The 27,785-nt window shown below is 30.3% G+C and overlaps 1 protein-coding gene across 6 annotated transcripts; it reads right to left on the bottom strand.

The window, feature by feature from the left end:
• Nucleotides 1-10: 10 nt before the first annotated feature.
• On the bottom strand, nt 11-19,352 carry LOC121131571 (putative glutaminase 2). Of its 6 annotated transcripts, none has more exons than XM_040726982.2 (14): nt 18,898-19,202; nt 14,944-15,013; nt 14,635-14,870; nt 14,424-14,563; nt 9,814-9,929; nt 9,610-9,734; nt 8,685-8,846; nt 7,751-7,927; nt 7,527-7,688; nt 7,332-7,472; nt 7,135-7,275; nt 6,924-7,066; nt 3,645-3,712; nt 11-907 (listed from the first exon to the last, which is right to left on the bottom strand). In XM_040726982.2, the coding sequence occupies exons 4-9, from the start codon at nt 14,555-14,557 to the stop codon at nt 7,545-7,547; spliced, it is 858 nt and encodes a 285-aa protein (XP_040582916.1). In that variant the 5' UTR covers nt 14,558-14,563; nt 14,635-14,870; nt 14,944-15,013; nt 18,898-19,202; the 3' UTR covers nt 11-907; nt 3,645-3,712; nt 6,924-7,066; nt 7,135-7,275; nt 7,332-7,472; nt 7,527-7,544. The 6 variants fall into 6 exon arrangements, with proteins under 6 accessions (XP_040582916.1, XP_071750086.1, XP_040582917.1 ...); XM_040726983.2 differs by lacking the exon at nt 3,645-3,712 and adding an exon at nt 19,216-19,352 and having other exon boundaries at nt 199-907; nt 18,898-19,098; XM_040726987.2 differs by lacking the exon at nt 3,645-3,712 and adding an exon at nt 19,216-19,342 and having other exon boundaries at nt 199-907; nt 18,898-19,079.
• Between the last annotated feature and the right edge of the window lie 8,433 nt (nt 19,353-27,785).

The following is a 27,785-nucleotide window of genomic DNA, read 5'->3' as shown; positions in this document are numbered from 1 at the left end:
TGTGTTCTACTTTTTTTCTATAATTAAAAATGTTTATTTTTATCAATAATTATTTGAAATGGTAACAATCTTCTGAGGCTATAAGCCTAATAATTAAATGAGTTGAATGTTTATTACAAAGTATTTTTTCTTAATTATTACATAATATTTGGGGTGTATAATATGTACAATCAGAAGCATACGTAGGAATATATATCATTTTTTTTTTTTTTTTTTTGGGGGGGTGAGGGGACAAGGGAACTGGTTCTTTGATTTTTTGAAAAGATTTAAAAAAAAATTCAAAATCCAAAGCAACTTTGGAAAACATTTCAAAAGTCCCGTGCTGATCACAAAAAATGTATTTTTTGAAAAATAGTTGGTAGAAATAAATTTTTTGGATAAAAATTAGAAAAAATAAATTAAAAAAAATTCAAATACTCAAAATTTGGAAAACCTTTCAAAAATCTAAAATTATTCTCAAAAAAGGATATTTTTGGGAAAACAATTTTAAAAATCCATAGCTATCCACAAAAAAATTATTTTTTTTTCAAAAGTGCGCAGCTGTTTACAAAAACACTAAATTGTTTGGAATTTTTTTTCAAAAATTAACTTTTTCAATGTTTTGAAACTGGGGGGGGGGCTACAGCCCCTGCGGACGCCCCTGAAAATGTAGCTTATTTTACTATAAATAAATGTTTATTTTTCATAAATGAAATTTTATTTTAATGGCCCTGCAATGATGCATTTTATTTTAAAATGTTGTTGAATAATAATATACTCCAAATGCAGGGGCAACAAAGTAAATTACTTAGTTAAATCAATTTCAATCGATGATAGAATCCGATAATTTTTTCTTTGACATTCTTGTTATGACGAATCAATTAGTGTTCGGTTAAACTGAGGTGGTATGGTCTTGACTCTCACTTACCTAATTTGGTTAGAGTAAAATATTTGTAAGGCATTCTACAAACACATAAGATTTCCATTTGATACAAATTACATAATACTATTTTTATCATATAAAATCAAGATACATTGAGTTTCCTATAAAATTGAATCACTCAAAAATTAGCACTTCTATTTATGCAAATCAATATAAAATATATATTTTCCACTTTGACAAAATGCTGTGTTTTGTTTACTCAGATTCAAAAACTATCGCGCCCACACGAGGAAGAAATCTACTTAATCTGGCTCGGTTAAGAATCTCATAGGAGTTTTACGAATAAAAGAAGGAAAAAGTTGCTTATACAAGTATTTTGCGCGTAAATGGTGTTGTCAGATTCTTCCGGTCTGGAAACCGTTTTCAAAAAATATCATTTTAGGGGAAACGGAAAGCCGGCTTAAATATTGAATTTATTTGCAAAGAAATTTGTATAAATCATCATTCTTGTTTCAATTATATTGTATATATTATGTACGTTTAGATTGAATATTGCTTCAAGCAAGGAGTCTTTTCTTTTCTAGCTCATAATCTTACTAATTTTCTTTGATGTAATTGATGTTATTTTGTTCATTGGTGAGAATGATTTGAATATTTAAAAAAATAATAAGTAAAAGCCTAATATGTGAACTCTTTTGCTTCTTTAAAAATCATCAAATATTATTCTAAGCATTCTATTTTGTAGTCAGCTGTCTATTCCATTAGTCAGTTTTCTGAACGTTCAATGTCCGAAATTTAATTAGCTCTTGTTCAGGTGTAAACCGTTCTCATCAGATATTAAAAAAACAATTCCGTAGTTCTATCAAATGGGCTGACTACCAACTGATTTTGGGGCGTTTTCTGTTTCTTTTGGAATGAAAGTTTGCTAGCTGACTCTACGTATGTATTTGATGAAAATGGTAATAAAACTTATTTGCTTGCCTGAAGATATCTTAGTACGTCAAAACTCGGAATAAAAAGCTCTAAACCAAGTGTCAAAACACACATCATTGAATGAATAGATTCCTTGGCTACGTACATCCCCCTCCCCTGAAAGATGTTTCTTTTTATGGTAGCACAGATGACGTTAATTTATCATTTTCCCTCATGACGTACGTAATTTTATCTTCCCTTTGCAGGATCCATCTTTTTAATTCAATTAAAAGTGTGAATCTATGGAAGCTGTTTAGTTAGTTATAGATCCTCTGGAGAACAAAAAATAAAATAAAACTTTGAACAAACATTGATCATAAGGCATTCCTTTCGCTACTTGGTATCGAATAATTACCTAAAACGAGCGGCTACCTTATTTACGTACAATTCAGTTTTATTTTATTTTTAATTACAATATTCAATGCATTGCTTCTCTCAGTTACGAGACCAAGTCTTTCAACTTTAAGTCTGAAATCTCAGTTTAATTATGCTTAAGTGCAACAAAAATACGAGTTCTCAAGTTCTGATTCGGTCATCACGGATATCATAGTTGAATAATTTAAAAAGACAAATTGGCGCTTAACAGATAAAATTTGAAATAAAAGATTTTTGTGGGTATCAAGCAATGGTTTTTTAAGTCTGATTTTTTGAAACCTTGAGTTTGGAGTGAAGTTTAATTATTCCTATGTTCGAATCGAGTGTGAGTCTCTAGCGTTGACTTTCGTCAATGTTATATGTGTTACTAATTATACATTTATTAATTTTGACTACTTCAATTCTATATCAAGTATTTATGATTAACTCACATATACATCCTCTGAATCATCAGTCCTCTTTCTATAAAGCAGGTAGGGAGGCATTAATTCCAATATTTTGTGCACTGAAAGGCATTAGTCATCGTGTAACTGTCAAAATAATATTGAAAAGTACGGCCAAATCTGTATTAAGCCGTCAGGCAAGGAAAACAAAAACAGTGACCCCTTAGTGTAGGTTACACTTTTAAAGAGAATTCATGTTTTGTAATAATATTCCATTTAAAAACTAGATATGATCGTTGCGTACGGTGAGACGCTTAAAATAGGAGGTTGCTAGATCAGGGTTGACCATATTTATTTAAAAAACAAGTCTTCCCTTAGGAATAGGTTCAGGCGACCCTAATGTGCCCCGGCAGCGAACAATGTTTAGAGGTGTTGCTTTAAATGTTTAGTTAATAAGAATATAATCATTCTCATCGTGGATATACCTATTTTTCTAATACTATTTTCTAATACCATTAAAGAAATGGTAATTTTGTACAGGGTACATGTTAAGGTTCAATGTGACTGTGAATTTTTGGTATAAGGAGCTCACTAGGCTTGATCTAGAGTTGTAAATTCTAAGCATTTTCTAGCGTGCACGATATCTATAGATAGTATTTTGAGCAGTATTTTTTTACTTTCGATGCTTTTATCATTATTTTTAATTCTTGAGGAGGGAAAAAATAACTACATATAAAGTAACTAAAGTACGTTTGCTCTTAAAAGACATAGAGTATCATTGATCATTGAAGTCACACTTTTAAGTCACATACTTGTATAGTAGGACTTGTTTACTGTTACTTCATCTCGTAGCATATATAATTACACGACATGAAATCCAATCTGCTCTCCTCCAAAATATTCTTCAAATTGTCAGAGTGACTATGTCCATTTTCGGTTTCTTTTTTTATATGTACACCAAAATACGAAGAATTTACAACGCAACCCTCAAATTTTTTTTCTTTAATGTTAATTTACATGGCTATAAAAAAATACCATGCTCTATAGTTTACCTTTAATAAAAGTCCAATTTTATCTTTGAAAACTGTTGTTGTAATTAATTTTAGGAGTTTTGGTTCATCTGAAAGAAATAAACATCATTAAGTAAAATGATTAATTTATAAATGATCACTTATTTTTATCAAACGATTTTTAAGAACTGTATAATCCGTATAATTTTTTGAGAGAATGCTGTACAAAAAAACAAAAACACTAGAGCCCAATTAGTAGGTGTTCTAACCAGGGATCTTAAGTAAGAGTGGCTCCCAGCTTGTTAGAAAAAGTAAATATGTAGAAATATATACACAAGATTTATTTATTTATTTAAAATTACTTAGGATTTACCCCTTTTTAAAAAGGCCATTTTTTGAGGCTTGCAAGAAATGGTACTTTCTAAAAAAACGGACTCAATTAATTAAAAACCCGTAAAAAGTGTTGGTCCTTTTTAAAAAAGTTTACTCAAAAAATAAAAAAATACAACATTATTTTCTTAAAAAACACTAAATCCGGCCTCATTTTACAAATTGTATTTAAACATTGTTAACTAGGACAGTTTGAGAGTGAGCGGGGCTATATACAAAGATGAGAAAAGATACATGGTACGTTTATTTATTTTTTTAAACTTGATTTTAATTTCGAATTTTGTTTTAAAAAATCAATAATTTCGAAACTTATTTTTTTTAAAATTAAATAATTTCAATTAGACCTCTATTTTTACATGTTAAAGTACCGGGCCCATAAAAAAAAAGAAGTATATGATCTGCAAGGTGGTGTGATAGTATGGTGTGTGTTGTTTACGAAATGTTGGATGCTCAGAAGAATTTTGAGAGCGCCTTCTATTTGAGAAACATACGTAAATGTTATTAGTAGTATTTTGCCACAAGATGGCGTCCCTCTCTCTGAGTTCGTTTACAAAAGAATGTAAATAAACAGCGCTTATGCGTATTGTCTTTAATACCTCCCCTTTCCTATAAAACTTTGACTAAATTTATAAACGTATATAAACTATGATATGAGCAATCAATAGTACAAAGGTTTTGAAATTTTTTGTAATAGGCAAACCACCATATCTTTTGCATCTTTTCATGAAAGAAAATTGCGTGATACTTTGAATATTTACTATTTACCTTTTTTGATGCAATTTAAAAAAAAAATCCTACATAGTATTAAAATAATTTGTGTGTGTGTCTGATTTCTGTTTGTCCCGCTTTGAAAAAAAATGGTACAAACTTCAAAAATGGAGACAAATACAGACTTTAGACAAAAAATTGAGAATTTTGAGTTATGTACCTAAAGTTATGTTTCATTCTGATCAGGCCAGAACCTTGGACTCTGGAGGGCAAGTTTGTTTTTTTCCTAATAAGTTTATTATTTTAAATAAAATAAGATCGATTCACCGTGCCCCAAAAGATTTTTTTTTAAAGTATGGGCTGTACATTCGTAAATGCACCAAGTCTTAGTCTGTATATTCATTATGGTTGAAGGCGGAACATATTTCTAATTATTTCGTTGTCTATCGACAAGTTTTATTAAATTCTAGATTTAGTCAAAGCTTTAGTAAAACAATTTGAAATCAAATGTATAATACGGATATGTCCATGTACAACTTTAGTATTATATTATAGTAAAGGAAATGGATTAGAGACTTTGATTAAAAAGAAACAATAAATAAATAAAAATTCATTATTTATCAGAAAATGGGAATTATAATGAATTCAGTAATTGGTGTTAAATTCCTTCATACGTACGTATAAATTTTATAGATAAGATTAATTTTTCTCATCTTTTGTACTTATCATTTCTTATTCTGAAACTGGTAGACAAATAATTAAAATATCTTGTAAATCTGGAAAAGTGGATCTATAAGAGATATATTTTATCATTTCATCTTTTATTTAGATCCTTCTAGGTGAAAAATCATACTAAATCATGTACAGGATGGACCTTAAGTACTGTAAAATAAATATTCAAGTACAACTTTTGTATTTATAATATTAGTAACCTCCAATTTTGCATGAATGCTGCTCAATATCATATGAGTAATTGGTGAAAAAAAAAAATCAAAGTCTTTTACTTTTGCAAAAACTACCGCCTCGAGTCTGTTTGGGAAGGCATAACAGTAGGCATAGGAATGCTTTCCAATTCCCTATTAAAGGAGACTTTCAGTAAATCCAAAATTAGGACAGGCTTATTGCAGACCCTGTCCTCCAAAATGAACCAGATACTAAAATCCATCGAATTCAAATTTGGACTGAATAGAGTTAAAAAGTTGTTACTCCATAAGTAGGGAATATGAGTCTCATACCACTTTTGAATCATATTAGACATGTGAAAGTGAGACTTTTCTCAAAGATGGTATCCACATACTCCATTTTATTAATTTTGGGAAAAAGATAAGGTGCACCTAAATGGAACGGCCAGTGATCACCAATACAATCATTGACTAGAGTTTTTGTATTAATTAGATCCTAAAGGGGGATTCAGACCTTTCATTGAACCAAATGTGGTTAATTTGTGAGGTTGAATAGAGCCTTAATAGAAGAATACAATCTACCTAAACAATTTTAGGAGGAGTGCCAGAATTCAACAAACAGAGAAATTTCTTGTATCTCTTTACTTTATTTACTCTTGTATTTGAAATGACAAAAAAATAATGTTTTAAGCAAACTTTGTTGACATTTAATCAATAATTTATCATAATTTTTTAACAATTTTACTTAATTTAGAGGCCACCCTATAGATGTTTTAGATATTTTTCCCTGAAAACCAACAAAAAACACTCTTCAGACCATAAATTTTGAAATTTCTAATTATACAAGTCATTTTCTTACATCTAGAGCAAAAAAAAACAACAATCCGGCACTCATCATCTTAATCGAAGATTAAAAAAAGTTCCAATTTTCTCAATTCGTGTCAATTAATAAAGTACATTTTGATATGAAAAAACATTCAAATAGCCATAATTGTGTAGTTTATCTACATATTTTCCTAATAATATCTCAGTAGCAAATATCCACCATTTGAAAATGAATGATTAAAGATTTGTAAGATCTCAAATCTTTGAGGGGAGGAATACGACGCTACAGGATAGACGATACATGACTTTACATTTGCTTAAACTCAATAATAATCCTAGATATAATAGTACAAAGGTACGTGTGTAAATTGAAAGACTCACAAATGTCGAGAAAATATCAAATCCCAAAGGATCACAAAATAAAATTAAGTTAGTATCATTGTTTAATAATTGTTAACTATAGTTCTACGACCCAATTCATGAAAACACCATTTACCATTTTGTGGTTTAGAATGGAGCTCACGTTCCCGGTCATCGTCAAGATGTTCTTTGGAATGAGTCAATAAATAATCTTTCATTATTTGTTGGACTTCTTCCTTCTTGCTTTTCTGAGCCTCTGTAGCTGCTGTTACACCCCATCTAAAAATAATAAAGAAGGTTTTCGGAATATATATTATCACCTGCCATTATTTTGTTGTTTTAGATACCTATCAGCAAGAAAGGGATTTGCAGCACATTGATAGAGTAAAAATTGTATACAGTTGGTATGTCCCTCAGCGCAAGCCAAATGAAGTGCTGTTCGATCATCTCCGTCAGCATTATTGATGTTTGAATTTTGGAGATAGGCTCTGATCAAAATAAATATTCACTACATATAAATGGAAATTATGATAAAATACTTTACAATTTCAAATTATCCAAGTCCCCTTTTGCTGCTGCTTGTATCATTCCTATTGTTCTATAAAACTGATTTATTGGTTTATGAGATAAGGTTGGATCTATTTTCTGTAGTCTTGACTGTTTCATTTGCTCAAAGCAGTCAAATCTATAAATAAACAAAGTCTATCAAGTATTATATCCTTTCATGTATAATTGTTACCTATGGAAGCTGAAAATGTCAATTAATTTTTTTGCAAAACTCCATTCCTCTAATGGAGTTATCAAGTGAGTCTAACATGGGTGACCATAATGAAATACCCATCACATTTGGAATTACAACGGTTAAAGCTCCATGCCCCGATGAGATGGCTGGCAAACCAATCTAAATAAACGCAATAAATGATTTTGAATGAAAGAAGGGATTAGAATACAAAGTATAGTTACATTGAAAGCAAATTCTCCGGCGGAAAGATGAAGTCCACAAGTGTACATGAGGGATAAAACACAGTTCACAGTTGTTTGTTCAAGGATCTTCTCTGATTTAATAGGACATATTCCTCCATTGGCCAGGGTTGCAGCGATCACGGCATTACTTTCACTATTTACTTCCAAGGCTTGAATCTAATAGTGGGATCAGAAGTTATTGATAGTACAATACTTGATGTAATTACAAGCATATATGCAAGTAGAACGAAACGGGGGTATAGGTGATTGTATTGTATACCTTTTTCGGTTATATGTGCGCTTTTTATTTTGAAAAAATATCCTCCTCTTATTTTTCCCCCTTACCGATTAATCGGTAGAAAGTGGCCAATTAAGCCGATTAGTTGTCAATTAATCTGTGCATCTCTGATATCGAACATTTAAAAATGAAAAAACCCTATTTTGGGGGAAATTCATCATCTTTAAATGGTTTGAACCATTTTAAATGTAGAGCTATTACTCAAATATTGTAATCTTATTGCTCTATGAATCCTAAGTTTAATAAAAAATATATATAATTTTTTTTATATTCAAAATAAAAAAATCACTAAATGCTCTTGATGATTTTTCTAATAAAAATCAATAATTGTCTTCTCATAAAACCTTTAAAAATATATCTGTAATTTCCAATTGATTTTATCTCTTTTTTGATGACACAAATCCTTTGCAACACTGGAAAATAATCAGTTATAATTTGCATTATTTTCTGTTGAATTATCCTATGCTTAATTATACATTTTCAATTACACCCATGAATTTTTGGAACTAAAAAATTATCAAACTGTTCAAATCGAGGATTCAAAAACTCATAGCAAATGTAATACTTATGACGTGATTGTACAAATACTTATTGTGGATTTATTATTTAAATTTTTTGATAAAATTAATTAAATACCTGCGCGTTAAAGTCCAACGTCTTATCAATGTTTACATTATCCTCTGGAAAGCACTTATTTTCACGCATGAAGTAAGCAACAGCTTTTTGTTGATCCATACCGATTCTTTGAGCTAAATAGTCGACGTTATTGAATCCGATATACTCTCCTCCAGCCATTCTCTAAAAATATGGATTATATTCGTTAGCCACATAAACTAATATGATTACATGTACGGCTCCAGAACACTTAGCAAAAAATGTTATTGCCGAAAGCCACTTTGCTGAATGTCATTTTGCTAAATGGACACTAAATGCCGAAAAATAAAATAATATATTTGATGATAATAACATTCAGAGGCGACCTCGGAATAGATCCATCATGGTTTGTCCAGGTACATACATAGAATCTGCAACACATTCGATCTCAAGGATTGATTTATTCGGATTGTCCTTTGAATCTCAATCATTCATTGATTATATGGCTCTTTCCTTTCTTTTTCTATTCTTTAAATAAACATTATAGGATTACAATCACTCCATCCGACCTCAGAATCTTCTTTTAAGTCCATATACATAAAGTATATTTCCTTTTCTAGGAACTACCAGAGTACAAACTTACACACATTGAGTACAAGAGAATAATTTATACTGAGATTATACTGAGCTACGTCGTTCCATTCTAATTTGTTTATTTAATTATTGGACGGTTGTCATGATTGTTGTTCTAATCTCGCTTGGAGCTAGCTGTTGAAGCATCCTCATACCGAAATGAATCTATTATTAATTAATCAACATGTAATTATTCCAATACGTGGCAAATAATTAAACATTTTATCTATTGCCGCATGAATCATCATCAAATATATTTATTAAATGGCATTCTGCAATAAAATTATTGGAAAAGTGTGCGCATGCGGTGTAATAGATAGCTGTAACTAATTACATCAAAACATTGCTGGACATATTCATATTTCTCTGACAGAACTGTGAGTTCGGGCTTCACCTTCTGAAGGATAAGAGAGGAAGACATAATACCACCAGACTCTACAAGAGGATTATAAGGCTTATCTAAATTGAATGAATAAAAAAATAAATAAAATAGAAATGGAGTAAATAATAACATAATTCATTGCTTCAATTAACTTACTATTGCAATCTAAAACAATTTCTTTTGAGCTATGTCCTGATGGCTCTCGTCCTTGATACTTGTGAACTACTTGTTCACCAAGATTTTCCATACATATAGCATAGAGTATAGGCTTGCTGAAAAGTAGAATAGTTTGATACATTTATTAATCCTATGTGTGATGTACTTTAAATCTATCACACATAGCAATAAGGAATATCATAGCATGAATTATAGAAAAATATTAAACGTATAATTAAAAAAAAAGATATATAAAAAAACTAAGCATCTCCAAGGATTTTGTTCCATGTTGTATTTCTTATGTGATACCATTTTGATATATCAAAATTATCTACTCATCATGAATGGATCACTTTATTGTTTCGATCATAGTATCTCATTCCCAAGGAAGGAATTATCTCTACTCCCTAATGAGGTATGGTAGTTTTCCTAGGACGAATTCTCCTCCCGCCGTCTCTCGTGGAATTCGTCATCCGAATTCAAAAATCTCTTGAGATGGATGATCAAGTTAAAATAATCTTTCTTCGATCGCCTCAATCTTCCTTTTACGAGGCATGACGTCATGAAATTGGCATTGCCGTAAAAGCATAATGATATTTGCTAGTACACCGCCATAAAAAGTGCAATCACTACAAAATGGAACAAACATCCTTGAATTTGCATATTTTTAATATATATCTTTTTTAAAACTATACATTGACTATATTTCTGTAATATAAGCTATGATATTTCTCATTACTATGCTTTTATGAATAAGTTATAAAGGTCTAAAGAAGTGTGTCGTTTTTCATTATTTTTCAGCCTAAATATCGAGCTCAGAACTAGATACAAAATCAATAACAACACTTTTTAATCCTAAAAAACACATTTAGATAATTTTTATTAATTTTAATTTAGGGATTCTTTCAGGGGTAAAAAAGGACTCTGAACTATAATAGTTCCGAATGGCTATAATTCCAGATATTTCAGAATTAAGATGACTGAGGGAAAAAAGGGATCAGTTTTGCATATTGCACTTATCGATAAATTCGATTATTGTCGTCAATTCAATTGAATGTCCCCCTCCCTCCCTAATTGTTCCTCTGTGTTATTAATGAGATCACTACTATCTTGCAGGTGGGTAATACATAAATAATATCTTGGATTTATTACCTAATGTAACGAACAGGGAGGCAAAATTTGTGTCCTACACTTTTTAAGAAGTACATAAGTCATTACAGATAGTGTTGTGTCAGCCCCCGTTTATTCGGTCCAGCCCAAGCCAGTCTTTGGACTGATCTTATCTTTCATTAAGACCGGTCCTTCGGACTATCAGTACTAAAACTAATTTAAAAAAAGAGAGATAAAGTTGAGCCACGTCATCAAGTACCAAACTTTATCAGTTTTAGGACTTATATGCAGGACTGAACTGGACCGGGCTGAGACTAAACTGGATAGGACTTCAGCCTTCAGTCCTAAATAAGCACTGACTATGACACTTCCTTTTTTTTATTTGCATCATATAAAATATCGGAGCAAATATGGAAATTTCTAAGAATTTTCTCTAATACGATGCAGATATTTTATATATTTCCCAATATATCGGTTTTCCGATTTCAATCCGATATATCAGGTTACGTCTAACCATTATCATATTTAAAATCTAATTACCCAATTTCTTATAATGTATTTTTTGATGTAGTATATTGTAAAATAAAGATATTTAAAATGTATATAGATATATAGTTTTATAACGGTACTAAAGGCTATAAATGACCCATTTTGAAAAAAAATCCTGTTTTTTTAAAATAAAAAAAGCCCTTATCATGGTAATTTTCTTTCTAGTTTTTGATTTTCCATAACAGAAAAGGTATTTGTGGAGAAAAAAAATAAAAAACTCGAAAACAGGACAGTTTATTGAATATATATATTACATTTAAGAACATAACAGTAGACCATTTACTTTAAAATTAAATCAGTCTTATATTTTTATAGTACACTTTTCCATTTCAAATCCCTTTTGATAGAAGTCAAAATTTGTGTGTATAAAAAAAATGTTTGTTTGTAGTTCTCGTCTCTCAAACAGTCCCGATTATAGTAGTCTGGTATATATTCTGTACCAAGTTCTTCGGGATATTGATATTTAACTATAACCTATTTAGTTATTGTGAATATTTTATTACATATTTATTTTTAAATAGATTATAGTATTTTTTTTATTATTCTTTTTGAACCGGTGAGGTTTTTAGGAGCTGTGCTGGTTTAGTTAGCTATTACTAGCAAAATATATTCTTCAAAGAAGGTTTTTGCATGGACAAAACGAAATATATTTTTTTCCGCAAAAATAATTATTTACCCGTTTATGGCTTCAATTAGCCTTTAATTAAAATTTTCTAAAATTAAAAATCTTAATTGATTATTTCGTTGGACTACAATTTAAAAAAAAAGAAAAGATAGGAAAATAAGGATTATATTCTTATGTTTCACTTGTGAAAAGGAACTATAATGAATCTTTAGAAATTCAACAACATAAATGAAACTTTTGAATCCCTTTACAAATAGAGAATTGTGTTGAAAAAGTCCTTTTCAAATAGCTATAGATGTCAAAAACGCCATTTGAAGACTGACACTTTACAAACATAACTTTTTTCATAAAAATACAACAGAAAATCGAATTAACAGATCGAAATAATCACCCTAACAATTGGAAACCCAATTAGTACACACACTTAAATAAAAATTTGGAAGATTTTGACCCATTTTGTGCCCTTTGACAAGTTATATGTATGACAATAAACCTGTACTTTATTATCTTCAAATGTTATATAACTATGACTCAAAGAATAAAAAAAGATTGTAATGATTACGAAATTTTTGAGTTTCTTCATATTATTTTGAAAATAGATTAAAAAATTACACATGTATGGGTGAAAAAGTAATTTTCGGGTAGGGAGGGGGGTTTGGCGGGCAAGATTAATTTTTTTTTCATCAAAATATGTACTACCAAGATATGTAGTGACTGGAAAAGTTAGGCTAAAATTAAATTTGCTCATTTTTATAAATTTTACACATATATGTAGCATGCTGTTATGTTGCCGATAACTCTCTTGTTACGATCACTTTAACAAGAAAAGTGCAAATGATACACCAGTGATTGAAATATATTTTTCTTTACATATTTGATGAAAAAATTACTATCTACCCTCGAAGCTTTTGAATAAACGTTATATGTGGGATAATTTGAAGAAAAAAAAATCTTTCAACAATATAACTTCCTTTTTCCAAAAAAACAATATTTAACAAGTTTTATAAATGAACAAAGTTTTATTTTTGTTTCATAATGATAGTAAACATTAAAAGTTTTGTTTTACATAGTTTTGAATATCATATTAGATAGTTCATTGTTCAATGAATAAACCGAACTTCAGTATTTTAATACTTGATGATTTTTCATTTTTTCTTTTGTTTATCTTTGAATAACTTTTTATTGTGAGCTTTTAGAGGGATAGTCATTTTATACAAAAGGAACATATCTTATTTTATATTAAAGATGACACAATAATTAGGTTTTTGGCGATTCGTAAGGGTGTTAAAAATGCAGGGGTGTCTTGAAAATAATTTTATTTCAATTACTGGATTTAGGCAAACACCACTATTCATAAACCTTGCACAATAAGATTTTTAGAATAATGTTCGGTGGAGTCATTTGTGTTCAAAGAATTTGGCAAATTTCAAATTATGAAAATGAATTGAAAAAAATTTTTTGTACAATATTAGAAATTGAAAAATTAATTGATTTTCATAAATTGCACTAATACAAACTCAGAAGCTAAATTGTAATTAGTTTAATTTCATAAAATATTATATCAATCTTTGGCATCAAAAATTTTGCCAGTATTTATTTTCGACAGGGAACACACGTACCTCACTACACCGAAACATGATCATGACTGACTGTATTTTCGAGAAAACTTTAGAATTCGCTTCTAAAATGGAACTACACCACCTTGATACTACTTTTACAGCCAGATTGTAGGGGCATCTACCCCTGAAAGCTCCAATATTTGGAGGGGGGGCTTTGTTTTTGGATTTTTTTTTCAAAAAAGATCCTAAAAAATTCAAGAGTACACAACTATCCACAAAAAAATTTAAAAAAATCATAGCTTTTCTCTAAGAAATATTTTTTTTGGAATAAAATTTAACTTAAAATATTCAGTTTGTTGAAAAAAAATTTACAGCTATTTACAAAAATGAAATTTTGTAAAAAATTTAAAAATAAAATCATTTTTTTTTTTAATTTCAAAAATTATATTTTTTGGAAAACAAATTCAAAAATCCATGACTATTATCAAAAAATTAATTTTTTTTGAAAGAAAAATAAAAAAATCTGTAATTTGGGGTCGGGGGCTATTGCCTTACAGCCCACCCCCTGCAGACGCCCCTGGATTATCAAGCATTATAAAAATAAAAGTTAAGTTGTTTTAAAATATAAGATAAAAATGTCCTTATAGCTAATTCACATGCCCTAACAGGAGTTTTTAAACAGGGTATTCGGATCAACCCCCTTATGTAAAAATGTGTTTATATCACATACAAAGATTGATATGAATTTAGAACGAAAGTGTACTTACCAGAGATCTTTCATTGTAAAAGGATCAGTTGCACATCCGAGAGAGAGCCTTTGTCCATCGACGGTACAAATTGAAACGCTCCATTTGCATTTATTTGGTCCTTTTTGATCAATAACTTGCCCGGTTGTGTTCATTAAACACTATAATTATTCAAATTTGATGAATTCAGATTTTCATTAATTATTTTTTTTTCATTAAAAAATAAACTCACCTCTTGATAAATCTTGACAATTTTTTCTTTAAAGGATTCAAAATCTGAAATAATTAGTTTATTTTGGAACACTTTATTGAAGAGAACCCCGATTCTGAGACCATGTGCTTAAAAGTATTGGTATCCAGCTTCAACGATTTAATGTATGGATATTTTTGGGGCTTTAAAATATTTAAGCGGGACATCAGACCCGAGAGACGAGGATCAGACGTTCTTAGACCTGCCTTATCCAGCATCTATAAATACATTAATTTAATTTAGTTGACTTCCAAGTTTATATTGAAACTTAATGACTTGATGAAAATTTACCTCTAAAAATAGCTTAATGGATATTTTGTCATCTTCATACAATGATGCAAATAGAAAATCATCTTCGTTTCTGAAGTTAAAGAAGAGAGAAGTATATAGATATTAGCTGTATACAAATACAACGGGTTTAAAACCATTCAAGGTTGTAAATTACCCAATGAAAAATCCCTTGAAAATTATAAAACTGAATCAATGAATTGAAAATAGTGTTGTGACGACTGAAGTCGACTGTGCTAAGGATCAACTCGATTCTATAGAATTAGACAAAGAATAAAGTACAAGGGTGGTCATAAAAGCTTCCAACCTTAACATAAAGATGACAGCACTCGTCAATAAAAGCGAGTCACGTCTATCTTACATCTGTTTACAGTTATTCACCACGGTTTCAGCCATTTTGGGCATACAGCTGTTACTTAACAGTCGGTTGAGTGAGATAATGTGAGTGTTTTACGAGTGCTGCCCTCTTAATGTTGAGGTTGAAAACTTTTCAGACCACCCCTGTAGCCATGCATGCTCAGTACCAGAAGTGACTGCAAGAGGGGGATATACATATTTTTTTTGTTCAAGGATTTCCTTTCTCAGAAAAGAGTTCATTAGATTGACGGTAAAAAAAATTACCATGCCTCCCCCTTCCCCCCAAATGTAATCCTGGAGACGCCCCTGAGTAATAATTTCAAAGTTGACTTTGTGTAATACTAAACTACTTTTTAATCTACTTTTGCGGCAATTCCTGCCTCCTTTTATGACCTCATTCGGATTTTTTGAATTAGAAAATACATTTACTATTTGAATCAAGTCTAAATCATGGATTTAAGTAGAGTTGATAATTGTTCCAGTCGACTCAACACTATTTGTTTAGTAACAAATTATCAATATATGATCAACATTACGTGATATGCTTGTAAGGGATTGTCTTATTTTGGGCATTTGCATAATGCAAAATATCATTATGATCTTTGAGTAGGTAAACATGGCTATTACTCATTTCAATTTTTTCAAACGTGTAATGAAACAATAATGGGTTACAAACATGGGCAGTAATATAATCTAAAATAAAGAATTTTCTAGAAATTGACCGCTTAATATTATATATTATATTTTGAGAATAATTGGCTTATGAGGTGGGATGAGTAAAACCTATAGAACAAAAAAGTTTTAAAAATAGAAAAGAAAAAACGGTAGGTGTTATCCTTCATTTTCTCTTTTATTCATACTTGAATAGATCGTCGTGGTGTTAACATCCCTCTCTGTCTCTGAATGATGAATTCCTGCAGTCTTATGGTGATTAAAAAAAAAAGAACAGAATAAAAAAATAATTTTAATATATTATTAAAATATACAGGGTTGATGTATTCTAGTGCTACACATTTGATTTTATTTCAATTTTTCAAGAGTAAAATTTAAACAGGAGGATTTGTGTGGACATTTACCTTATAAAATCATCTGGAAAGTGTGCTAGGCACAATTTTTATTCAATATGTGAGGCCTCAGCCTTAATAATTGCCTCAATACGAGGCCTATATCCCTTGCTGAATATACCTATGTAGACAAACTAGAACTTGGTCCACTCCTTCTTGATGTAAGCTTCTAGTGACTAGACACTCCTGTGTGGTGTAACACACACCCTGTCCCTCAGACGCGCTTAGATAGAGTAGTCGAAGGGTTTCAGGGCCTGGACAGTCCCAAAAGTCCAGAAAGTTGTATCTCAGGAAGGCAAGGGGCTTAGTGGCACGATGATACAGAGCTCCGTCTTGAGTGGAAAATTGGCCCTGAACTTTTTCTGACCATTGGTAGCACCTTTTTTTGTCAAGATGTTCGATGTAAGCATCTGTATTGAGCTGCTCCTCCCTCTCCATAAAAGTGGAGGGCAGATTTCATCTGTGGTGGAGACTGGATTTTTGTTTTGATGACATGTGTCATTGAAGTTAAGATGTACCGGCTGCTCTGTTTATTCACAGTGGCATCAACGGTGAAAATATTTTCATCAGTAAAGATCAAAACTTTGCCCAAATTTTTGTTGGGCTTGAGAAAATTTAGATTCTTCTTTGCTCCTTCCCAACTTTGTCGTCTTCCTACGTGACTTTGCAACAATATAATTCCGGATTGCAAATAATAAAATTTGTACCACTAGATAAGATGAACCCTTTAACTTCACAATATTTTCCCTCTTCCCATATTGTAATAAATGTTGAACGTGCTTCCCTCTGTAACAGTAATATATTTTCTCCTTGCAAAATCATATAACAGACATCATATGTCAACAAAGGGTTAATTAGCTTTACTTTAACTATCACCCCTCCCTTCTCCTCACATTCTACGAAATGCCCATCCCTACTTATGAGTACACTTCTGACATGAAAATAACTCGTAATTCTAGATAGAGGAGAAAGAAACAGGCTAGTTTAAGTTTTTCGAATTCAACTTATCCAATAAAAAACCTTCAATGATTTTTTCTAGACCATTCAGACCGAAATGCTAACCATGGGCCATCATTTCCCTTACATTTCATTTAAATAAAAATAAATTGGTCTGACTGTATCTAGACCGTTTTTGTTTATAGATCGAATTTTACTACAAGACCGGTCCGAAGCGTAGCTGGACCAAATTTTAAAAAATCATAATAATGGTTTCAAACCGGTCTAGAAATTCCAGACCAAAATTCAACACGGATAGAACCCCCATTTATTTTTTCTACAAAGTTTAAAACAATATGAAACTTTTGTCATTAATTTTACACTATAGTTTAGCTGCACTTCTTTTAATGTTGACAATACTATCTAAGGGGTAAGTTGGGACAGCTCTCGGACATGTGAAGAAATTAGCAAATATCGATGATTTATAGTAGAAAATAAAAGTGTTTTTAGTATGATATTGAATCAAAATTTTGTTTAACCAAACATAAATATTAGGAATATTTGTTTTGTGATCCTTTATGATTTTGTCACCATTTCAAATGTAAAGCTTCAAATATTTTTTCGCTACTTACAATAAGGTGGATCTTGTTTTCTGTTTGATATATATGAGATAAGTTACTCCAACCAGCGTGTCTCAACTTTCCATCCACTTCAAACACTCAATACTTAACCGATTAACAACATTTAACTCTTAAATCAACCATAAATAATATATATAAAGGATTTAAGAACATATATACATGAATGTCCTTGAGGAAAATCATCCCAAGGGCCTAGATTCAGAAAATATGTCACAGCTCATGATTGGGTGTACTCTCCCTCCTCAAAGAGTTGATGATAATGCAATGCTAAAAGGAGGCTACTCCAATAAAGTGTTGAATCACAAATCACTTTAATATTGTACTTAATAAAAAAATACCTTATTAAGTTAAGTAGGGCTCAACTCCTTAAAAAGAAAGCCTTTTGCCTTCAGGATGCCGCAGAAGGAGACATATAGAGTTGTCGATATTATTAAGTTAATTATGATGAAAAAATACAGCTGATAGTATGTACATACCGTTCTTGGTGAAGTTGATTTAAATCGTACTATCAAAAACGTTACGATTTTCTAACACTATCTATATAATATTTTATAAAAAAATAGGCCATTTCTTCTTTTCTTGAGTAGTGTTCGAGACTGTTTTTGTCTTAGGGGCTACATACTACGTTTTTACATTAGTGGAGAGTATTTGAAATGTCCTTTCAATTTAACTACTTAGGAACAAGGACTTATTTATCAAAGCCTGAGAACACGAAAAGTATATATATATAAATGATTATAATTATAGGTATAATACTTTAGAATATATTTAAGATCGGATTAGTATGCAAGCTTATATAAATTATATCAATGTATGTAGATATGTTCCTACTTGTAAAGAAAGTAAAAACTCCAAAAAATATAAGCATTAGTGCTTATTTTCAAGTATGGACTTAAAACTAAAGAAATTATCCCAAAATAATCTGAAAGGATTTTACATATAATAAATACACCACTCACCGATCATCCTGGGATATATCACTCCAGGACTCACATTCCGTTAAATTGATCTGTTGTTTCTGATGACCAAAATTAGGAAGTATATTCAATTCTGTATTTTCAATATTTATCTGAGGCAAAGAATCCATATTTTTCACTAATCCAGGAAACTAGAAATGTTGGATAACTGTATCTTCTTATATCTTCAAAAATTTAAAAGAACTAACAATCAAAACCAGACAAAAATATTAGGTACTAACTTATATTGACAATAATTGTGATTATGTTTGAAACTGTATTGGTTCAAAGATATATTATTTCTTATAAACTTTAATGTACCTCCTCGCCTGCGTAGCTCATCACAACATAACAACGCTCTATTATGAAGGTGAAGGAGAAAAAACAAAACAACTATCTTGATCACAATTTAAAAAATGAACCAAGACATCAAGCCTATTTATTATAAATCAAGATATATCATTTAAAAAAGGAGACAACATTTTTTGCTATTGTAGAGATGTGTATGGGTAAAACACGTGAACTTGTACACGGATCATTAGTGTAAAAATACACGCATATTACCCCCATAAATGCGTACCTTGTAGGTAATTACTCATAGGCAATTAAAGTTAAAAAAAGGTATTCGGCTCTTCATTTATTTGCGGATTCTACTTTTTGTCCTATATCTATTAATATTGATGGGTAATTTTAGGCATGTCGCCTTTTTGTATGAGTGATGGCAAAACAAACAAAGTAATTCATAGTTTTTTGTGACGTCATCATCTGTCTTTAATACTCAGTAATACGATTACATCACATTTAATTATAAATTGTTTGCCTCCCGCGCTCGTATGCATCACAAGGATAAACCAGTTCAAAAGTAATTATGAAGAATATAGATAGGTGCTCGAATAAGCAATTGCATTCTTCCAAAATGGCGCCATCTATTGGTTAAAATACCATCCCAACACTTCGGGGTAATCCCCTCACCCTGCTTTGGCGCCTATGTTCGTCAGTAACATTATTTGTATTATTTTGTATTTTTGAAGATCCTCACGGTACAGAAACATATTTTTGCATTTTTTTGAGGGAGGGGGGATCAATTAAAAACAAAAATTGTAAGTTAATATTTTAGGGTCGGCCTAAATTGGACCCAATGACAAAAAAAAATTCCCCTGTTTTCCCAGTTTAAATTTTTCCATCAATGTGATCATTTTGTTATCGTGCCTCAGAATGATTTCATATATATATATATATATTGATGTTGGTCTTTTTGAGGGCCAAAACAAACACTAATTTTAATTTAAAAACTAAATGAATTATAAACTTATGTATATTTGGATTTACAAATGGGACTAAATAATTAAAATACTAAAATTTTTGTTTCCAATCCAAAACTCGACGTGGCACAAAGGACAAACGTTTATCTTGAACTCAATGTACGTAGGTTTGCGCCGGAGACAGAAATATACTTTATGTATTCACATAAGATTCCAAGATCAGATGGAGTAAATGTAATATTTACTTATACTTAATCTGTACAACAACATCTGATCAATTATAGGAACATTTAAAAAAACAACTAACTTTATCCCTCTAAAATCTTGTTTAATTATATATTTGCTTCAAATAGAGGTTCATTAATATTTAAAAATATATAATTATATTTTTATACATACATACTTATTAATATACGGCAGCCAATACATTAACTATTGCATTTCCCATGAGGCATGAACGTTGTTTATTTATATATATTCGTATGTAAATAAAGGGATATCGATTGGCGCCATCTTGTGTCAAAAATATTATTTAATAGAAATAACAAGTACGTATCTTTCTCACAAAGATGAGACGCAATCAAACATGTGTAATTTTTTAAACAACTAGCTACAGACTGTCATAACCACATGCAAATAAAATATATTTTCTAATTTGCTCATTTCCTATTACCAGATAATTTTGATTTGTTTTGACCTAGAGAAGAAAGGGTGAAATGCGTGGAAAGATTATACAAAAAATTTAATATCTGAATTTTTTTTCCGAAAAATTTAATTTTTAGTAAATAATGATAGATTTTTGAAATTTTTTCAATAAAGTTATTATTAGAATGTTTTTTTTTCGAAAAAAATTATATTACAAATGTAATTTTTAAAACTTTTTTCTAAAAAATTTAATGTTTTTTAAACAGCTATTTAATTTATTTTTCCTAAAAATTTACTATTTGAAACTTAATTTTTCCAATTTTTCTCTGAGGGATTTTAAATATTTTTGATTTATTCTTTACTAATATGTACCGTGACCCCTCAGTGCCGGATTGCGGACTTTACGTATACACTAAGTAATACGAAACAGAAATTATGTAAGAATAAAGTTATTGCCCAACATTGATATCCATGTTATTTCTAAACAAACAACTATTGCGTTATTTTTTGAGATAGGATTCATTGACAATATTGCATTGAACAAGCTTTAACTAAATATTTTTGAGCTAATATTGTTCAAATGTATTTTATGACTTGATTGGTTACTACGTTATACCTACTACTGGGTCTATTTGGTGCATTAAAAAAGTAAATACAGGAGCTTTTATTGTCTAAGGTTCCTCAAAACATCCTTCATTTGGCTGGGGCAGGGCTACAATCCTTAAAGTCTTCCTACGAACGCCCCTCTGATAGCACAATTGATTATCTGAAATACATTTTGAGTCTTAAACCAAAAGTATTAGTAAGAAACTCGTTTTATTGAAATGATCAAATAATAACAATTTCCTTCAAAGTTCATCGGAGTAAGGTCCTTCGTTATACAATTAATGATCAATGTCCTATATCCTTTTTTCAAAAATCGGTACTCATTTATTCAAAAAAAAATTTAATTTGATTAAAATAGCCAAAAACATCACGCACAAATAGCTTCCAACGTACTTAATATGAATGTATTAATAAAGTAATAACTATTTTATTTTTTGTGGATAATTTGTTATTGTCATCGATATCCTCTCTTTTCAGCTATGCTGAATCGCATAGTAACTTGCTTAATGATGAGATCCAGTGTAGAATGGGCATGCCAAAAAAAGAAACCGAAAATTAACTGTGAGTGCTCATGACGTTTCATTAGATCAACTACAATAAGCTGTGACGAGGGACGAAGGAGAAAAGGACAAACAAGGGCATTTGCTAGAATTAATCCAATGTCGATCCTCAATTTTACTCTGAGTCCAAGAAAGATTTACAACTGTTACGACCAATAAATCCGTCTTTTATGAGCACACGCGAACGTTCAAACAGGTTTTGAATATAATTGAATCTATTTAGGAAAGATGTTCCCTACTCCAAAATGAAATCATAATGACAACTTATAGGGAAAATAAAATGCATTCTTTAGATTACCAATTAAAAAAAAAATAAAAAAACATGGGCCAGATAAAAAATTCACTGGATTTTAATGACTGAAATTGCGCATCAAATTATTATCCAGGTCTACTGTTTTTTATTTCCACTTCTTTATTTGTCGTTTCGTTTTGTATATGTCGTTATTAACATATTTCTTCATTATTATAGTGATAAAATATAGAATATTTTCTTCATTCATTATAATTATGCATATTTAAAAAATGGATTGGAAAATAATAGTAATGATAATACGCAAACTCAACTTGTCTTTTTTTTTGTATATTAAATATTAATAATTATATTCATGTTAAATTTTCTTCCCCCAAAGTGTTTTTAAACCTACTAAGAAATTGTATCAACTCACATGCTTTCAATGTTTTTTTAGAGGAATAATTCACCAGATATTAAGAAACAAACAAAAATAATAACGTAATATTTTAGCAAGTCCTCTTGTTTATTTTTGGGCTCTTACAAAGAAATTTACTTTGCTCTTGTTTATAAATCTGTCTCTATATATTATAAAGTATGTGTCTTTTATGGGTGCCCACACCGTTGAGTTGAAACTTTACATGGGTACCTCTTTTGAACCTGACTAGGCTAAGGCAGATTTTTGATAGGGAGGTCATATAAGTTATTTTTTGGAGCTCAAAAAGACTAGATAGGGTGTTGAGTTATACATCAAAAAGTCAATAGCGTTTCAAAAATAACTATACGAATAAGGACGTTTTCTGAATTTACGTAAAATCAAAGATCTGAGGTGGAAAAAAAAAAAAGAAATCGCTGAAAATTGGAGTTACGTTTTTTTAAGGTGCAAAAAAATGAATTTCTAATGGACTGTTGCATTTGTAGATAAAATAATGTTTGTAGAAATTTGTTTGAAGACTCGTTTGTAAATAAATTTAACACACAAAAAATAAACAGTTATTCAAGATTAATTTTTTGACGACAATATTCCGCATACTTTTTGGTTTGATAAATAAAATCTGTTGTTGACGTGCTTGAGCGTTCAGAGAGAGACCCATCTTTCCGGTCATATTTGAAGAGTTTGTACATCTTGTAAACATCTTTTTTTACTAAGAACAGTTTCACCGTATGACAATGTCAAGTGTTTTGGAACACTTCATTTCATTTTAATACAAAATTTGATGCATTTTTTTAAATCCATGTTTTTCAATAGAAAAAAATCCCCGAACACGCAATATGACTGTTGTGCCTCTCACAAATAAACTAAATATATTATATAGCCAAAACAGTAAATAAATGTTATTAGCAAGTGTACTAACATAAAAAAATGGAGTATACCAAATGTACGTTTCCTGCAAAATTTGAAAAGTTATCTTAAGTTTTAAATACACCTCGTATTTAAGCTGTTGTAAAAAGAACTCCATTATATTTAATGGATTTTACCCCAGGAATGTTTATCGCCATAGCAACTAAAACAGTGCTTACGTGACGGCTGGTCTTAATGATTTCCATCTTTTTTATCCCCATTTTTGACAAATGGCCTTGCATCTTGGAGATCAAAATTACCAGAACGAAAACCACGAATCCAAAATTGCGTTTGATACACAGTTACAGTATCAAAACTATAAATACTATCCCCAGTTTCAGCCGCCTTTCTTGTGTTTTCGCCTTTATCGAAGAAAAAGTGAAAATATGGCGTCATTTCTATTTCCTAGTGTATATCTATGAAGTACACTCAAACAATACTGAGTCAAATAGCCACAAACTGTCCCATAAGTTTTTTTTAAAATATAGAAATCTTATTTTTGTATCCCCATTTGTCGTAAACTGATCGCACTTATAGAAACGAAATACATATTAATTAAGTCTACTATTGGAAAATAATGGATTTCTTCATAGAACATCGATTATAAGGTTATAACATGTATATATTAAAAAACTCTAATCATGTTTTTTTGTTTATCATTAATAGACACAACTAATCTAATCTAAGTTTAAAATCCTTTAATACGTGACGTTTTTTATTCAAATCACTTTATAAATTGTAATTTATTCATATTATTAATACAGGGCATCCCAAACTAATTCAAGAACATGAAGTTTTAAAAAAATTACTTATCCTGAGGTACATATTCGTTAGTCTTCATTCATAATCAGCTGATATTATGATGTTGATAACCTTGACAAAATCGGCTTACGTAACTTCAGGGTTAAGTAAATAAATTCCTTAGATTAGTTGTGTCCATTTATGATAAACACAAAAACATGATTAGAGTTATTTTAATATATATACCTATATGTACATCTATCTACAATTGTTAAAGAAAAATATCGAGTAGATAAGATGGGTGTAAGTTTAAGACAAAAGGGTATAAGCATAAAAACAATCTTGAACAAAATTAAGAAAACGAGAAAATCCCAATTTATTTTTTAATTCTTATATACATGCAGGCCAATATTTTTTAAGCATTAAGTTCTATGGGTAATATTCAAATATGGGGGAGGATTTAAGATATCCAAGAATTTTAGCTATAGTTTATAACCTTTATTTGATTTATGATACTTATATGGTATGATTTGTTGATGAATACCAATGTTATCTACACTTATTTTTAAGAAAAAATAATTTTAGCTTGTTTGTTTAATGACTGTCCATACATAAAATTAACATTGCCAGTTTTATTGGGCACTTCTTTTAGGCTACAAAATATATATTTGACCGTGACATAAGTTATATAAATAAACCTTTTCATATTAAAGTTTAAAAAAAAAGTATAATGGAATTTCCTATATAAGTTTAATCTAAATATAATCCACTGTTACATTTGCAAACAGACAACTGAAACAAAAATAAACATGTTTAGTTGAAATTCCAAGTCTCTAAGTGTACAAAAGTCGGAGGAACAACCAAAAGGAAACTCACCTGTTTCAGTGCCGAGAAGGCTGTAATGACCATTAATATCTCCAACCCGACATCCTACAACATCAAGAAGTCCATTAAATTGGGAATAGTGTTTAAATTTGTATACTGAATATAATTATCTTATATTTCTGTAACAAAAAAAAAATGGTTTACTTCTGGCCTGTCTCCATTTGGGCCTCCTCAAGCTTTGACCTCAACCCCTTGGACTTTTAAATTTGGGTAGTCTTCTCTCTCCAGTACCTCTTATCCTAATAGGGATTTTTTTCGAGCTGCCATCATGACAGCGTGGTATGCCATGTACACGGCCTTTATTTTCCATAGCTATCAATCTGTTCGCAGGAGTGTATAGGCTGTTATTGCATGTAGAGGAGGACGTATTGAATAAGAATATAGTATTTAAACTAATCAAAAATTGATGTTGAGTTGTCTTTTCTTGATTTTATGAAATACTACAACTGTAGTAAAGTCTCAAGTATGTTCTCCTTGATGCAACATAATCTATAACTACTTTGTCACTATTCTATATTAAAGATCTTAAAGATGGAGGCTGTAAAGTTAAAAGAATGTTTGAAATATTGGGTATAAAGTGGAGTAGAAGTGGTATTCATGAAGATAATTAAAACAAAATTCGGGCCTCTGTCAACAAAAGGATTTCTTTTTGGAAAATTTCAATCTTAAAAAAAGAGTTGACTTTTACAATACTTTTGTAATAACTTTAATATACCTTTGTATAGGGCTACAGCAAGTCCACAACGAGCCGAAAACACTACCTTTAAAAGAAGAAGAGTCGCTTAATGGTTTGTATTATAAGAATTATATCGAAACCACGCAAAGGCCTGGATCCAATATATGTGGTGGAGTAGCTCAACTATCTCATATTGTCCAAAAAGTTTACTTCAATTTTTTTGTGGATCTTTCAAGAAATCCATCTGTTGAACGGGGAAAACTATAACGAACGGGTAACTGTACCTCTGCCTTATGATGGGGACCAATCTGATCAACACACTTACTTCTTTAATATCTCCAGTTTGGGACTCAGCTAAGAGAATAATTTGGGTAATCATTCCTGCTTTTAGAAATCACTCAAGGATTGATATAATTAGACAAAATATAAATAAAATTTATTCTAGAGAAATTTAAAGGACCCCTCAATTTAAGAATGACACGAAATCATACGATATATTTTAACCGTTCATGATTTAAACTCAGAAGAATTGCTCAACGGTGGTCGATTAAGATTGTCATTCCTTAATTCTTCAAAATATCATTTAATGCCATGCCCGTGGTGGGTTAAGATGTCCCCTCTAAACTTGGATGCAGCTGTGAATTGACTCTGGGAGCTGCATAGTAAACGTTTGGGCCTCTTTATGATTTGGAAAAAAAAATTTTCTGTCTTCTCTGAAGGGGATAAATGAAGATAAATAGTTTATTGTGTACTTACAAATCTCCACAGTTTGTAGTGAATATGTTAGGCCTTGCAAAGACTGTGCAAAAGTTCTATAATAACAATCTTCATACAATTGTAGACTGCCATGACATCTATCTATATCCTTCAACTTAAAAGAGAGTTTACGAATGGAGAAGAAAAATACATAAAAGGTCTCTTGTTCTTTTTGGAATTTCAAAGAAGGATAATGGAGCTGCAGTAACAAGAGCCCAGGACATTGTAATTATTAATTGTAAAGCCTTCATCACTAACTACCAATAACCCTATTCGAGAAGATGAGTTAAGAGACATCTCCTTGGCAGCTTTCGCTCTCTATGTCTCTCTCGCAATAAAAAATCCTAAATCAGGATGTGAGTCATGGAATTTTGCAAGAGAAGAAACCCAGTACCTCCCTAGGCTTCAAGTAGTCATAGAAATATATTAAAAGGGTATTTAAGAAATTTAACAAATATTTATCTTGATTGTTAATTTGCATGTTTTCTGTTTTTTTTTAAAGATTTGTTTTTAGAATATGAGTTGAAATTCTACACTGGAGTTATAAGTATAAACTATAATGCTTATTTATGGACTTGTTACGCAATTGCTTCAGTTTATATATATATATATGTTGTTTTAAATATATTATAAAAAAATAAAGAATATTAAAAGAAATCGAGGCGTTATTCTTTTTCAAGCTTATCCCCTAAAATATGGTGATTTGGTAATTTAATCTATAAATTGATTTGTCTCATAATTGGATGAATGCATACAAAATACAAGCTCTTATTTGAAATTAACACAAAATTTGCCAAGAAAAAAATGTAATTTATTGTGGACTATTGCTTTTTTCATATTCAAAAGTTGGCTCAAACAAATAAAGGCCTAAAAATACCCCAAAAAATGCAAATATAAAATTTGAAAAAAACCTTACTTGGTACGAGATCACAAATTCCAGATTCGTGATCATCTTGTCAAATACTGATATAATTGAATATGGAATAATAATATTTTGTTGATTTAAGTTATTAATTTTTGATCTTGTATTTTTGCCTACAATAAAATAAAATAGTTATAATTTACTGTTGCCCAATCATCTTTCACTGCCCTTTGGCTCCTGGATTATTCTTGTCTCTATGACTAAATTAAGGAATTACTACACTCCTCGTAACTTCAACAATAGCCTAAAGTTATGAAGTTATGTATA

Source organism: Lepeophtheirus salmonis, unplaced genomic scaffold, assembly GCF_016086655.4.
Source record: "Lepeophtheirus salmonis unplaced genomic scaffold, UVic_Lsal_1.4 unplaced_contig_8597_pilon, whole genome shotgun sequence".
NCBI lineage: Eukaryota > Metazoa > Arthropoda > Copepoda > Siphonostomatoida > Caligidae > Lepeophtheirus > Lepeophtheirus salmonis.
The sequence above is the reverse complement of the archived record's forward strand: the minus strand, read 5'-3'. Positions and strand labels throughout refer to the sequence as shown.

Coding starts and splice junctions, on each gene's coding strand:
- LOC121131571 (XM_040726983.2), bottom strand. CDS start 14,557: ATGAACACAACCGGGCAAGTTATTGATCAAAAAGGACCAAATAAATGC. Junction 7,928..8,684: donor CGTTGGACTTTAACGCGCAG/GTATTTAATTAA, acceptor TCCCACTATTAG/ATTCAAGCCTTGGAAGTAAA. Junction 7,689..7,750: donor CCGGAGAATTTGCTTTCAAT/GTAACTATACTT, acceptor GCGTTTATTTAG/ATTGGTTTGCCAGCCATCTC.